General features: G+C 45.3%; 1 protein-coding gene across 2 annotated transcripts in view; it reads left to right on the top strand.

The window, feature by feature from the left end:
* LOC133118394 (attractin-like protein 1) overlaps positions 1 to 16,046 on the top strand; it is a 199,240-nt gene that overhangs the window by 68,836 nt on the left and 114,358 nt on the right. For both annotated transcript variants that reach the window (XM_061228372.1, XM_061228373.1), the window contains exons 21-22: positions 5,167 to 5,260; positions 11,991 to 12,043. In XM_061228372.1, coding sequence (XP_061084356.1) covers positions 5,167 to 5,260; positions 11,991 to 12,043 — 147 coding nt within the window. The remainder of the gene's footprint in view (positions 1 to 5,166; positions 5,261 to 11,990; positions 12,044 to 16,046) is intronic.

Genomic DNA, 16,046 nt, shown 5'->3' with positions numbered 1-16,046 from the left:
TTACTTTATGAGAATCTCACATTGAACCCGTTTCTCAAGTCAGAGAGTACTGCAGTAAAGTCCACACAGCGTATTATTATTAAACCTGTATTATTAGTAGCATTATTATTATTTTTACAAGGATGCAAAGTTAAGATTGAGAAATTCTTCTGCAAAGGAGACCTAACCGTGAGATGGCAGAACGGAGAGAGAAATTCACAGATATCGAGGCCCGGACGACGTGGTCGTATACAATGCACTCACTCGGAACCTCATTCCATTAAAATAAAAAAAGGATGCTGTTAAAGTAGATGGCTATTTAAAATATGGGGAATGAGAGAAGGCAGTTTTAAATGCGTCCGTGTAATAAAATGATCAGGTTAAGATGCGCCTGTAAATTATTCCAATACGGCGGACCGTAATAAGGTTTTTTGCGGCATTGTTTGAAACGCTTCAGTCTGCACCCTTACGGGATCTGAGGTGAACATTCTCTAAAGAGCAGTGCCACTTGCATGAATCCATAGTGCATCTTGAACATGACTGGAACGTGCCAATGCTGGGGCCGCCTCAGTGTAATGGGGGTGTCGCAGCGAAGGCTATACCAAGTGTGGTGGTGGGTTTGGAGTCACAGTTGGCCGGTGGGACAGCCACACATCAAACAGGTGCTGACTCTGTGACTACGCCTTTGCGGGTGTGCTTCCACGGGGGGGGGGGTTCGCCATGGGAAACTACGGTCACCAAGGCGACACTGCAAGAAACACACAGGAAATGTGATTTATACAGAGTCCCAGCAACAGAGAGCATTCTGTACACTCAGCACAACAGGGACACAACCGCTCCACAGTCAGTCTTCACTACAACTTCACCCACCTCTGTTTGGCTGTAAAACTTATTTCAGTGGGCAGTGTGAAGTGCCCAGGCTAAGTATTGTATTACACACATACCGGGCCTGAAAAGCAAGTGATTACTGCAAACATTCAGAGCTGTGCAGAACATAATCACATTGTCAAGGAGCATTTAAGAAGGCAAACCCCCGGTAAATAATCAGTGTACTTGCAGACACTTTGCAAGTTTCATTAGAATCCAATCAGGAACTTTCACCGAATGATTATACCACCACCGGTGCATAGTTTTTTCCCTCCTGCAGAATCTCTTCTCTCTAAAATGTAGACCAGGGTAGAATTCCCATTTTCCCTTGAATCTCCTACTTCAGGTCAGTTCTTTTCTGGATGGTATAGCCCCTGACAGAACCAAATTGGTTTCCAACTGTCTCTTATCCTGGCTCAGAGAAAAAAAACATTACATCTTATGTTCATTATATTTTTAGATATTTCTAACAGTTTAGAACCTTATTGTTGCCTTTCTTTTGACTGGTGTGCGCAGTTTGTGACTGCCTTTCGTCCAGGTTCCTCTTTAAACAATCAGTGCTTCCTCAACGCAGATGTACTGTGTGTGACGTAATGGCTACCTCTACCTTTTAGACAACATTCACATACAGGAACTCTCTCTGTCTCTCTCTCTCCCTTTCTCATTCGCTCTTGTTTTCTGTCTGAGTCTGTCTCTGTCTCTATCTTTCCCTCTATCGAAACCTGTCTCTGTCTGTCTTCGTTCCTCTCTCTCTCTCTCTCTCCCCCTCCCTCCCTCTCTCCCCATCCCTCCGTCCCTGCAGGAGCGATGCTTATTTTGAGTTTTATGACACAGATGGCAGGTAATGATGCTCTCAGGGTTTAGAAATTGCAAATCCATAAAATGTATCTCAGCAAAAACATGTATTATAATTATATTGTCTCTAAAGTCTGGTAATTAACATCAATTTTCAGCTTAACCCCTGCTCAGTGTGCGTGTGCGTGCACCTATCGGCTTGTGTGTGTATGTGAGTTCTTTCTCACCCCCCTACTCAAAGGTAATATATAACAGCTCTGAAGCTAATTGACTGTTTGAAAACCACACATTTCATATCTGCTGTGTGCCTGCCTGCATGCATGTGTGTGTGTATGTGTGCTTGTGTGTATATGTGTGTGCATGCATGCATATTTGCGTGTGCGTGTTTCTGCGTGTTTGCATGCATGTTTGTGGTTGTTTGTGCATGCTTTGTGTGTGTGTGTGTGTGTGTGTGTGTGTATGCGTGTATGCATGTTTGTGTTTGTGCTTGTTTCTGCATGTGTTTTGTGTGTTTGAGTGTGTGCGCTTGTGTGTATGCGTGTTTGTTTGTGCACGTGTGTGTGTCTGTGTGTGTGTGTATGCATGTCTGTGTTTGAGCGTGCGTGCGTGCGTGCATCGGGGCATGTGTGTCTGTGTTTGTGCATGCGTGTGCGTGTGTGCGTGTGTGCGTGTGTGCGTGTGTGTGTGGTGTGTGGTGTGTGTGTGTGAGAATGCGTGATTCTCAGGTGTGCAGAAAGACTGCAGAGCACTCTGTAGTTTGAGAAAGTTGTGTTGAGCCCACAGGTCTGTGTTTAACTGCTGAAGCAGCAGCAGATCTATGGTGCTCCAGTTCTATTGTCTGAGTACATTCTGTAGATCCTAATTTAGCTATAAATCACCCCACAGCCCAGCTCTCCCTCCGGAGTTCTGCCACTCCACAACACAATTAAGCTTATTTCTATCCCTGCTGATACCCTGCATGTGCGTGCGTGTGTGTGTGTGTGTGTGTGTGTGTGCGCGCGCGCCTGCGTGTGTGCGCCTGCGTGTGTGCGCGTGCGTGTGTGCGCGTGCGTGTGTGCGCGTGCGTGTGTGCGCGTGCGTGTGTGCGCGTGCTTGTGTGTGCGTGTCTTGCTTTGAAGGTAATTGGCTTTTTGAAAACCACACATTTCACATGCCTGCTGTGTGTGCCTGTGCCTGTGTGCATGCGTGTGTATGCATGCATGCGAGTGTGTTTATGTGGCAGTGTAGAATGGTGTGCGACTTTGGAGAGGATGTGTGTGGACAGTATGGAAATGTGAGTGCATGACTGAGTATACGTGTGTGTCTGTATGTCTGTGAATGGGTTGAATGATGGAGAATGGCTTCTGTCAACATGGCTTAAGTGATGGTCTTGTAATGCAGTAATAACAATATCTGCATCTTCATGTAATCTTTATGTATGAATGCATATACTTTATACACTCACTTTATACACTGCATTTTATTAGGTATTTATCAGACTCTTTTTGACTTATTAAGACTTCTGCTGCTGTAGACTATCCACTCAGAGGTGAGACACATTTTACATTCATAGATGCGATTCTGCATACCACTGTTGTAATGCGTGGTTATTTGCATTACTTTGCATTGCTTTGATCAGTCTGACCATTCTCCTCTGACCTCTCTTATTAAAAAGGCATTTCTGCCCACTAAACTGCTGCTCAATGGATTTTATTTTTGTTTTTCGCACCATTCTCTGCAAACTCTAGAGACTGTTGGGCATGAACATCCCGGGTGATCAGCAGTTTCAGAGATACTCAAACCATCCTGGCCGACACCAACAATCATTCCACGGTCAAAGACACTTATATTTCTTCCCCATTCTGATGGTTGACGTGAACATTAACTGAAGCTCCTGACCTGTATCAGCATTATTTTAGGCATTACACTGCTGTTACACGATTGGCTGATGAGATAATCGCATGACTGAGTAGGTGTTCCTAATAAACTGCTCAGGGAGTGTATATGTATGCCCACTGCAATGCTCGTGATTCCAGGACTGGAAGAACTCTCGTGGTGTTTTGGATAGAGGGTGATTTATTGTGGACTTAATTGCATTGTGTAGGCCTTTAGCACTGTTCATCTGAGGGTTGTGGGAGGGGGGGGGGGGGGTGGCTGTGTCAGTCACCCTAATGTGTTTGGCTTGATCACAGAGAGAAAAGCAGCAGGTTTCTTCTGCCTTGGCTGTTTGGCTTTGTGAGAAGACTAGCCTATGGGAGTTTGTGAATGCCCAGAGGACAGCCTTACATGGAATCAGTCCACTGATGAAAAGCCAACAAGTGCCTCTCAGTGCAAGTCCGAGTTGCTCCGCCTTGTTGTTTACTGAAAGTAGGCCAGTCTGCTGAAGGCTTCTCCCCGTGGAGTGTCTCAGCAGTCGGCCGTTATGGGTCACTGCCTTCTGGAAAACACTGATTGACTGACCGCTCAGAGTCCCCGCTGAGGACGTAATGTCCAATCAGACATCCCAGTGGTGAAATCATATCCAATCAGAAACCCCAACAGAGAAATCTTGTCCAATACAAGACACCAGACCACACACGCTTGAGCCTTTTTTGTGTGTGAACCCAGTCTGTGTGTGTCTCAGTGGAAATTACTATACAGTAATGTCCTCTACAGTTGTGAGTGTGGGTTTCAGTGGAAATGTCTGTACTGTGTCTGTATTTATTAGTGGGTTTCAGTGGAAATGTCTGTACTGTATCTGTATTTATGAGTGAGTTTCAGTTAGTTGTGACTGTGGGTTGCTGTACTATTCCCACTGTGCTTACCAATGATGTTTGAACGCTGTTCAGATATCCAGGGTCAGGATATGGGTCATAAGGGAAATGGGAGACAGGAACTGCAGACTCATCAATCCCAGCGTCTGTTCTCTCTCTCTAGCTGACATTCTAAGAATGTAAAATATGGGGTCAGCACCACCCCCCAGTCTGTCACGGTTTGGATGGTCTTGCATGTGGGTGACAGGTGCCCGCACTGCCTGTACGTCTTTGCCAGGATTTGTGTACATCGTGATAAACCATTGAGCATTTCACTGTCCCTAAAAATTGCTCATTTGATGGTAAACTGATGGGCAAAGTTCAGTGGCTTTATATGTGTTTCTTACAGGTTGATAAAGTGTCTGAGTATGTATATGTGTTCCACCAACCAACACACTTTGTTGAGCTTGTGCTGATTTTGGATGGGGGTGGTCTAGTCCACGAACTCCATCCAGCTGAAGTCAGCTTTTAATTTGGTGCTGTAATGCAGTTTGTTGTTTTGAGTTTTAATCCGCAGTTAGTTTTTTGGCGGCGAAAAAACAAAGGCAGCTTTAATGAACGTGGGCTGTGCTTAATTAGAATTTGAGTTCACGCGGTGATGCTGTTGTAATTTAGTGTTGCGGTTCTCCCATATAAGTCTGTGTTTGCTTAATGACTTGCCGTGCATTTATAGAACATGGTTGTTATGCTTACTGACCATTTCTCCTCCTTTCTCTCTCCCTCCCCCCTCCATCCTTTCTTCTCCTCCCTGCAGCTTGTAAATGTAACGGGCATGCAAATGTCTGCCAGGTCCTGACTGGAAAATGCTACTGCACGACCAAGGGCATCAAAGGAGATCAGTGTCAGTTGTGAGTATGACCACGTGAAGTTAAATCAAGACCAAGAGTCAACAGTAACAAGAACATGCACTTTCCTCAAGACTAGCTATATTTTAAAGTGTCGCTGGCTAAACTGAATAAACTGCACTGAATAAACTACACTAAAGGTGTGAATATTAATATTATCGCAAACCCCTGACCTCTGTTTATGTTGCTTTTGTGTTTCCTTGCCTCATGAGTGAGCTTGCATGCATGTGCGAGTGTGTGAAATAGAGGTTGTAAAGAACGTAGGGTTTAATACCTTTTAACAGGGATCAGCTGCAGCCCTGACAGTGACACTGGATTAACACCACGAGTTTCACCAACGGCTGCCGCCACGGAATAATCTAGCAAAGAGCTTTTCTGTGTTCACTTCACTTGTACATGCATCTAAAGTGTTTGTACACGTATCCATCTGTCCTTGTGTGTGTCTCCTGTAATTGTTTTACACGCCTACACATTGGGCTCTGAATAAACAGAGGCTGGGTCATATGTCAGAATGACCTTTGACCCCTGCCGCGCATCAAGCCTAGTGGGGAACAGCGTTGTGTTCATACGCGCCACATCACTTTCTCTAGAGGCCTGTGCGCCTCATTTCACTAACAACTTCAGCCCCGTGCTGTTCTGACTCTGCACTTCTAGAACATTCTGCTGATGCGCAACTCTTTCTTCCCGTGACGAATGGTGTACTTCGTTTCAGATCTGTGTTTTTGTAGATGTGTTGTACCTAGACGACGAAAGTCGCGCAAGCCATTTCTCAGAGAAAGTAACTATCAATTTTCTCTTTGAAAGTCTTTGTAGTTGTTCACTTGTAGGGGCAAGTCAACTAGTGTGGCTTTAAAATAAGCTGTTCGCTGTAAGACTCTGCATGCTGATGATTACTTTTTACACAGACCCAGCAGAATACTTAATATTGTGAAGCACAGACAGAATTGATATGTAAAGGTGTCCTCTACACACTGGCAGGGCGATCCAACCTGGCTCAGAGATTAGAAGTAGAATTTTTGGTGTTTAGGAACGCAGCTCTGATGCAGTGGTATTTGTCACTTGCTGGCAGAAGGAGCATGTCCTTCACTCCAGTCAAGCATTTTATTCATCATCAGCGACTCGTACACAGCCCACTGACAGATTATCTGCGAGTGCAAGCAAGTTTCTGAGTCAAATCCAACATCCATTTCCTAACTTGCCATCTCCCTTTAATGCTTCACTTGTTCGGCTCAAGTGCTTTTCTGTAAAAAGTTAAAAAACGTAAATAAATAAGCTCCATCGTGTCTGAAAATCCCTGTGTGAAATCAACGTCTGTTGTTTGCTGTATTGATTATAAATAAACAATTTCCTGGCTATCATAAGCTCCACAGGTGTTGTGGCGGTGAGTGCTTTTAATGAAGACTCCATTAAGAGCTGGGAGGTGTTCTGGAGGCTGTGCTAATGTAGGGAGACAGAGAAGAGCTGGTCACTCCATTAAGGGGGAACGAGACAGGCTGCCATGCTGGGTGAAGCCAGGAAGTCGGTTTGACCAGTTCAGGTTGTTGAAATGGCAAGTTTCCATAATGTCATGTCAATAAGGACTCCCGCCCCCTTCCACTCCCAGTGAGGCACTGGTGACGTTGAGCTCAAGCTGTGCTGAAGCCCACCTGGAGGCCTGGAGCTCTGGTGCTCCGTAATCTGACCTCAGGACCAGACGGGAGAATGTTCTCTCGAGTGTCACCTGCTGCTCAGTCTGGTTTGAGCTTTACTGTTTGAAAGGAGGATGGAGAGAGGAAAGGAGGATGGAGAGAGGGAAAGGAGGATGAGAGAGAGGGAATAGAAGGATTGAGAGAGGGAAAGGAGAATCATGGGAGGGAAAGAAGGATGGAGGGAGCAGGAGTATTGACTGTGGAGTGAGGAGAGGGAAGGAGAGAGCAGGGCTATGGGGAGGTGGATTGTACGAGGAGGCTGTGTATCCTTGCACTGTGTTCGGTCTCCTCGAGGAAAGGTACTTAACCTGAATTGCTGCAGTAAATATTCAGCTGCAGAAAGGGTTTTGATGCATACAAATGTAAATAATTAAGAAGAATGGACGAAGAATGAGCGGATGAAGAAGAGGTGTGGGGAATAGAGAGGGATGGATGGATTGAAAGAACGAGGGCGAGAGAGGTGACGGAGCGATTTGGAAGGGTGCCCCTTCATTTGGATTACATGGTTCACTTTCTCAGGCCCATTAAAGTGGATTAGAAACGCTCCTAACAGTCGAACCTTTGAAACATTGGAGAGGCTCAGAATGCTGGAGTGGTTGAGATGATTGACTTTCATTGGAAAGAAACACCTTTGTTGATTTCCATGGGGAAAGTGCCTGTTGAAACACCGTCCTGGGCCAAAACAGACTTATGGAATGTGTCATAATGTCGAGCCAAGCTGGAGTGGTGTCCACACTGAAACAGCCTTCATTTCTTCCTGAAGGACACAAGGACCACCGGGTGATTTTCATCTGCTTTTATCAATGCAGTTTTATGACAATGAGAATCGCTCATTACAAGGTTATCGGTATCCATTTAAATGATTGATATGCCATTTTGAATATGCTTAGAAATGCGCTGTGATTGGGAATAAGGCATAAAGGTTGCCAAGGTTAAAAGGTTTCTTTCAGTAATGAGCGCATTGATTTAAACATTTGATATGCATTTGTTTTTATTTTCTTCTCTTCCTTTGCTGTTCCATTTATTCCGTCATACTCCTCTTACCCCCGGCCAGGATCCGGCTTCAGTTCAGTGTGGATTCCCTTGGTGGCCATGTTATCACATTTGGCAGGGGTTTTACTGCAGTGCTACAAGCTTACTAATGCTATAACTCTGCGTCAGTACCAGTGTGCCACCGCTGTGCTAATGCTGTGCTAACGTTGGCTTTTCATTACTGCCAGCAACGTGCTGGGGACCTTCTGCTTCCATTAGTAAAATAATATCCATCTTTTTCTGCATCTTACACACGTGCAGAATAAACTCTTCCCCTTATAAATGCTCCTTCCCTCAGAATTCACTCCTCCCCTTATAAATCATCCCCTCAGAATTCACCCCTCCCCTTATAAATCATCCCCTCAGAATTCACTCCTCCCCTTATAAATCATCCCCTCAGAATTCACCCCTCCCCTTATAAATCATCCCCTCAGAATTCACTCCTCCCCTTATAGATCATCCCATCAGAACTAACCCTTCCCCTTATAAATCATCCCATCAGAACTAACCCCTCTCCTTATAAATCATCCCTTCAGAACTAACCCCTCCCCTTATAAATCATCCCTTCAGAACTAACCCCTCCCCTTATAAATCATCCCCTCAGAATGAACCCCTCTGATAAGTGCTTCTAACCCTTTATAAAAGCTCCTTCCTCCAGAATGAACTCCCCCACCCAGATCTCTCTCCCCCTCTCCCTCCCTCTCCTGGTTGGGCTAATGATGGCGGTGGGGCCGTCTGCCCCAGACTCAGGTATCACAGGAGTCAGGGCGGCGCTTTAGACTTGTGAGGGGCGGCAGGTACCACCTCGCCGCTGTTCTCCGTGACAGCGAGGCGCTGCTCTCCCTTGTTAAATTTGTCAGGCGGGATTAGCCCGGGCGGGTGACGCGGACAGAGCTGAGGAGGAAAAGGGAAACACAGCGGACCTCGTTCCACTTGGCCGTCTGCGGCAGATTGCTTGTCAGGACCGGAGAGCTCAGAGCGGGCTGCACATCTGACTGTGAGATTGATTACTGGAGAAAGGCCGTCTACCCCCCCACGCTCCTCATTCCCATTCAGTTACAGAGCGAGGGGTAAACTCTGTTTATGCTGCTTATTACTATTCGGTGATTGGGACAAATAAAACAACACCTTGTACTAAGTCTTGTCTAGAAGCGCATATAATAGCATCGCTTGTTTATAGCCATAAATCTAGTTCCTAAATGGGCCTTTCAGTAGTAAAAACTAGGAGAAGGGTGAAAAAGAGATTTAATTGCCAGGGAAAATGCATTTTACATGCAATTAAAACTCAAATTATGAACAGCTGGAATTAGTGTCTGTGGTTGAGAGGTCTGGGGGTCACCGTAGGCCAGCGGTGGACAGAACGGGGAGGTTCAGAGCGCTGGTTCTCTATAGCAACCTGTAAGAGAGAGAAATCAGATTCCTCTTTTGGCTGATGCTGGTCACGCAGCGAGCTTTAATCCTGTTTCCTCAGGTGCGCGTGTGCGCACGAGCCGGGCACAGATTAGACGCGAGATGAAAGGCTGAAATGTATCCACTGCCGAAAGGAAAGCAAATAAATTCCTCCTTAAGTGGCTCCATGTGGAGAACGGTTCTCTCTGGGAATGTTCTGGAAAGGCCGGGGTCACGTGACCCAGGACGAAACGCGGTGTTTGCGAAAAGATGAGGGGAATCAAAGGACCGTGAAAGAAGACCGACGGAGCCTTGTAGAAACATACTCCTCTGCTGGTTAGTGCTGCGGTTTATGAACATGCAGACTCCATGGTGAAATGTGATTGACAGGTTTCGAACGGTGTTTTATCCTCCGTCGGCTTTGTAGAGGCAGGAGGTTTTTTGGGTCAAAAGAGACCGCGTTTATCCGCGGCCCGTCAACACTTTGTGTATTTGTTATTAATGGCTTCTGCCACCATCTCTTATTGCTTTCCTGTGTGTTTGTCTGTCTATTGAGAGCCAGCTGGCAGTTTTAATTGATGTGGAGCGGTCTGTTAATTGTCTTTAATTGCTGCCTTTGAATGAGGGAGGGTTGGGTGACAGGGTGCTGGTTTGTGTAATCTGTCAGCCCGGCCCAGTGCAGGTGCTCAGGCTGTTTAGATAAACAGGCTCTGAGGAACAGGCCTAAATAAACACGGCCGGCCCGGGGCCCGGGGCCCGGGGCCCGACCCCCACCAATCTGTGTCACTAAGGTATGCGCTCTGTATGGGAAACTCTGGCTGAACTGGATGGCAGAGAGCAGCGAGGAATTGCTAACAAATAAACAGTTTGAAGTGTTCCATCACAGACTTTTGTTTAGGCTCCAGACGGGCAACAGGACCAGCGAGGTGTGTGGTCTGGAGGTCTTTGGGGTTCCTGCGCTGGTGGTGTTTTGAACGAGGGTAGAGAGGTTTGTTTAAAATCTGCTGTTACCCCACCTTCAACCTCCCCCGCTGGGCCTCACTTCTCTATGTGGGCTGAGCACCTCGCACAGAGAACCTCCTGCAACCTTTCCGTTTCCTCAGTTCGTTTCTTTGTCCTCTGTTCTGCGGTCGAGACGCTGCGTGGTGTCTAATCGCAGATTAACCACTCTCTGGGGCTCTAGTTTTTTTTCCCCCCTCTCGTCTTTGTGGGCCTTTCACAATACGGTTTAAAGGCTGTTTGAGTTTCTTTCTTTCCCCTCCCTGCTCTATCCCCCCCCCAGTTCAAAACAATTTATAATCTGCTTAAATTTGACACAAATGGCTTCCCCTGGTGTGTGTGAGTGTTAAGTGTTCTGTGGGTAGGCGAGAACCACAGGAGAATCCTCCGCATTCCTCCCGGTGCGCTTTAATCTGCCTGTCATGGGCTGAGCTGCAGATTAATTCTCGGCCCTAATAATCATTCGAAACAAATGCACCGAACAATAATGTGCTTCCCCCGAGCCCTGCGGTAGACCTGGCCGTCTCGCTCAGAAAGTTCCGGAGACAGGAGGGATATGGCGGGCACATGTAACATGCACTCTTTGTCTCTGTGTGTCTTTAGTACACGCACTCCCTTTAGTACACACAGTATATTGGTGGGAATCGGAGTAGTCGGTGACTGCAGTCGCATGCCAGAATAAACAGAATGATGCCAAATTCTTTTCAGAACATGTATTCCTGTAATGAATGAATGCGTGGTGATTGATGTCAGATGTTTTCAGTCTTTTGTGATATAAGTTGTGTTTATTTAATGCATCTCTCCATTGGATTCTGAATAATAAACCTTGTTTTTTTTTTTTATGTTCTGTCATGGTAAACTGTTTTTTTATGCATTTACATTCTAATGTGAGCCAGATGATTAAACTGGATCAGAAATGTGCTTCCTGCTGCATTTATATGTGCCCTGCTCCAGCGTGCCCGCCCGTCTGCGTTTGGACACGCTGCGTGTTTGTCCCCGAACTGAGCCTGAAGAAGACCGGTTTAAACTCATTTTTAGTGATAGCTTTGTAAAGATTATCTTGTGTTAAAAGTAAACATTCTTTAGTTGTGATACACATGGTTGTTTGTTAGTTTACACTCATTGATTATTAATGGGCTTGTCTGTGTTCTTGGTCAGAGTTACAATGATGGTCTTCACCACTGTGTGCTGTTCTGGACAGTGCTGTGTAGTATAACATATAACAGTGGTGGGTGACACAGAGAAGTGTATGTTCTCCTTATCGCTGTGGGTTGAGTTTTATTTTGGTCTGTTTCTTCTAGTGTCCCTCTGCAAGCCTCCTTAGTCCGAAAACAACACGTCTGTTCTTTATGCAATCTTTGTGAAAGTGTTTTAGGTTTAGGGTGAACAATCTCAGACTATCATGGGAAGTCTTTGTAAGAGGACATTTTATCATTCACTCTAAGACGGAAGGACAGATGTGTCCGACACGCAAGTCGTTTTTTTTTCAAACGCAGCAGGAGACAGTGTTGCAGAGCTCTTGTTTTATTTTGAAACGTTCACAGAGAACACCACACACTTGTTTGTTGGTTTTAATTCATGCGCATGAGGTTTCTGAATACGGTCTCTTTCTTTTTGATCGGCAGATGTGACTCCGAAAACCGTTACCTTGGAAACCCTCTCCGGGGAACGTGCTATTGTGAGTATCCCGTTGGCCCGCTTACACAGAGACATCCCGGATTTTCGAATGCGGAAAATCCATCTTCCTAACTGTTACACATGCTTACCATTTCACCATTAAGAGAAAGGAAATATGAGCAGAGTGTGGAAGCACCTCATAAATCTCTCCCCATGGAAGAACCTATTCACAGGACTCACAAGACAAATGACCATCGGGAATGTTTTTGGGACAGTTGTACATATGCTAGGAGGTAATGTACAGCACTAGAATCCCAGTGAATGATATTCGTCTCGGGCAGATGTGCTTTGAAGTGGAGTGAGAGAGTGAATCTTTCACAGGTGTGATGTGGAGTGAGAGTGAATCTTTCACAGGTGTGATGTGGAGTGAGAGTGAATCTTTCACAGGTGTGATGTGGGGTGGAATGAGAGTGAATCACTCACAGGTGTGCTGTGGGATAGAATGAGAGTGAATCACTCAGATGTGCTGTGGGATAGAATGAGAGTGAATCACTCACGGGCATGCTGTGGAGTGAGAGTGAATCACTCCCAGGTGTGATGTGGGGTGCAGTGAGAGAGAAACAGGACCTAATGGCATTCTTGATGCAGCAGTGTGAGTATGAGGTTATTAAGTTAGTGAGACCTTAATATCTGGGTGTTGCAGTCTCCTCTTGACCTGGATTGTATTAAAAGCAGATTGCTTTTTGAAACTGAAACACTTTGAGGCTGAGCCGAGACAGGTCCTGGAATGGGAAGGTTGAGGAGTGTTTGAACAGAGGGGTCCAGGACCCAGGACTCCACTGCATGGCCCTCAAACCCTCCCAAAGCACAGCATGGCCACTGGGTCTGAGGGATGTCAGGAGAGGGGGGAGTGAGAGGGCTGAATCAGCAGAGAAAACCACTCTGTGATCACCGCAAGACGAGAGAGGTGGAGACGGGGATGCACTTCCCCCTAAACTGTATAAAATACTGTATAAATTAGAGTACATGTCTACATATTTTCTATAACTATGAAGAAGTTTTATTTCAGCTCAGTTGCGGCACAATATATTTCAGCCTGCCATAACCTTGACTTTAATATTGTTATCGTTGTCGTGTTGTTGTTTTTGTATTGAGAATGTTCACTTTCAGTATTTTTCGATACATATGTATTTTAATATATTTCTGAAGCTTTGGCAATGTTAACATTTGTATTTCTTGCCAATAACGCAGTGTAGAGTATAGAGAACGTCTCCTAATTACGGTGGCATTGTATGGTCTCAGAGGGCAATGCAAGTGCAAGCGCAACATGGCAGCTGTTCATTACCAGCTGGGGGTCCACATTATTCTCCACCCTCCGATGGATATGATTTTCCATATATCCATCAAAGGGCGATGTGAATCTGTCACTATTTCCATCTACACTGTTATTATGGGAGGACTGCAGGGAGAAATACAGATGTGGGTCCCTGTGATCTCAGCACACACACACACACACACACACACACACACACACAGAGAGAGAGAGAGAGAGAGAGAGAGAGAGAGAGAGACTTTACAGGCCTTTACACGAGAGAATTGCATCATGGGAGAGCACTAGGTGGCGCTCTCGCAGTGCAGTGTGACGAGCTGGAGGACCGCGCTCATCGCAGCGATGTCCCTCACGAACACGGAGAACGATTGCTCCGCTCTCCATCAATCAGTGTATCAGATTTAAAAGAACTCTAAACAAAAGGCTTTGCCGCGCAGCGAGCTTTCTGAAAAATGGTCGGCGTCCGAGCCGATATAATGTGAATCGGGAGGAACACGAAGAGCAACTGTGCTTTGTCAAGAGAACAAATGGCCTGAATGACTGAATTAGAAAAGATGGGATGTGTTCAAACATTGTCTCTCTGTCGCCAGATAGAGCTCCACCAGGAACACCTTGTAGTGGTCTTTTATGAAACAGTGTATGGTCTGAGGCAAAAAATAAATAAGATCCAGTAAAAACAAAATAATGGAAGCTTCTTTCACACTGTGTGCCTTGGTATTTAAAGGCATTTCACTGAGAGTAAACAGCTGAGAATATCTTAATTTTGTGTCTCTTTCATTCATTCAAACTGGACTTGCACATGGAAAATCATTTGGACGATTAGATTAGCTGCTTAGATATGAATGTGTTAAATATCCATAAAGAAAGGAGAATGTGTGCGTTTCCACCATTTCTGAATTAGCCTGAACTGCTATATTCCTCTAAAATATTGTGTTTAATAAATGGATTTCAGTAAGCATATGAACAAGTTTCGGTGCAGGTAAATAGTAAGTAGCATGTAGCTAAATACTCTCTTTAAATCAGCACAGAACTGTGACTGTGCCTGAGTCCTCCATCTGTGTGTGCATATGCTGTGTGCTCCTTCGTGTGTGTGTGTGTGTGTGTGTGTGTGTGTGTGTGTGTGTGTGTGTGTGTGCGTGCGCATCTATGTACTCCACAGACAGGTCTGTCTGTGTGCCAGCCCCCAGTGTCTCTTCAGAATCTGATCAGCTCACTTTTATCAATACATGTAATGTCCTTTAATGGCCTGCTGTGGGATCTTCTAGACTATGTTCTTAGCCACAGTGGTCAAAGGAATGTGAGAATGGCTTTCACGTCTTCATCGACATAAAAACCATTTTTGCATCTGCAAAATGTGGTGCTTACACAGGCGTACCATGCCAGAAACTTCTGGAAGTAATGCCCATTTATTCCACCCTTTCTGTGACTATCATGCTCTGATATGATCTGTGCCTGGTAGAAAGTGGCTCAAATATGAAATGAGAAAAATAATTACTATTATGAATTGTCTGGCAGCGTTTTCACCAGATGATATCTCACACTGCTCCACATGCCTGGTGACTGATCCGTGGATACACAGCTCTGGCTGGGGCAAACTATGTGTATAAAAACCAAATAAACTGAATATTGAACTCATTATCTCCCGAGCTGCCGTATGCTTCATTGTTGCTAGTCAATGTTGAAATTTTCATTTTGAAATAATTGCAATTCAGGATAAATGATGGATAAAATCAGTGAGGTGACTATGTTTCTGTTTCATTAGTGAGAGAGTGAGAAAGTATTCCTTTTTTCCTCAGAGATGCATTTTCTAGACTTTCGTCTGAAATGATGTCTGCATTTTGTTCATTTAAACGTGTGCACTTATACGAATGAAGATTTGGTTCTTTTTGAACACGCAGGCTCAGACAAAAAACGCGATGAGGAATTGAAGAACTCGAAGCAAATTCTGCTTTATCTGTTGAAAGATTCAATTTAGAGATTAAACCCACTGTCTGAAGTGACTTATTTCTTAACATGCATAAAATCAAACATAATACAATAATGAAGTTCATACTGTGGAAATCACTTTTAGTTCTCTTTTGAGCATCCTGTCACACACTCCGTTAAACCTCATGAATGGACTGATACGCACACACAGACGCGCACACGCACGCACACACACTGTATAAATTGAACCTAGTGGGGACTGTGAATGCTGAATTGCTCAAGTATACAGTATAGTCTTATGTAGTGAACACAAAGACCAGTGCATACAACTGGTAGCTCTTTGAATTTGCGCTAACACGCTTTGCCCCCTCAGGGTAGTGGGGACAGTGTGAGGCTTACTGAAGAGCTTATGGGATAAACTGAGCGAACGTGTGCCTGGAGCAAGGGGGGGGATGTGGCTGGGATTTGATCTGCGCTAATTTCACCGACTCTGCCGAGCCCCAGAACAAAGCGTGGCTATTTGTCAAACATAATTTCCTTTGGTCTCGGGCTACGGGTGGAGTCTACGGACACAGGAGGCGATTCTGTGAGCCTGGCAGGTGGTTTATCTCCCGCGTCTGAAACGGTAGATGCCGACTTCCTGCTGAGTAAATGCGCGAGAAACTTCCGATAACAAAAGTAGTTCCTCGCTGCAGTTGTTCAATAAGCGGTGGACATTCTGGACCCATTATTTTGAAGAGCCAGAAACGGTTTACACAGCGCTGAGGTCCAGTAAGTGCCACCGCGGTGTGGGAACTTCAGAGTCATA

This window comes from Conger conger, chromosome 18 (genome assembly GCF_963514075.1).
Source record: "Conger conger chromosome 18, fConCon1.1, whole genome shotgun sequence".
NCBI lineage: Eukaryota > Metazoa > Chordata > Actinopteri > Anguilliformes > Congridae > Conger > Conger conger.
This window is presented reverse-complemented; position numbering and strand designations above follow the sequence as displayed.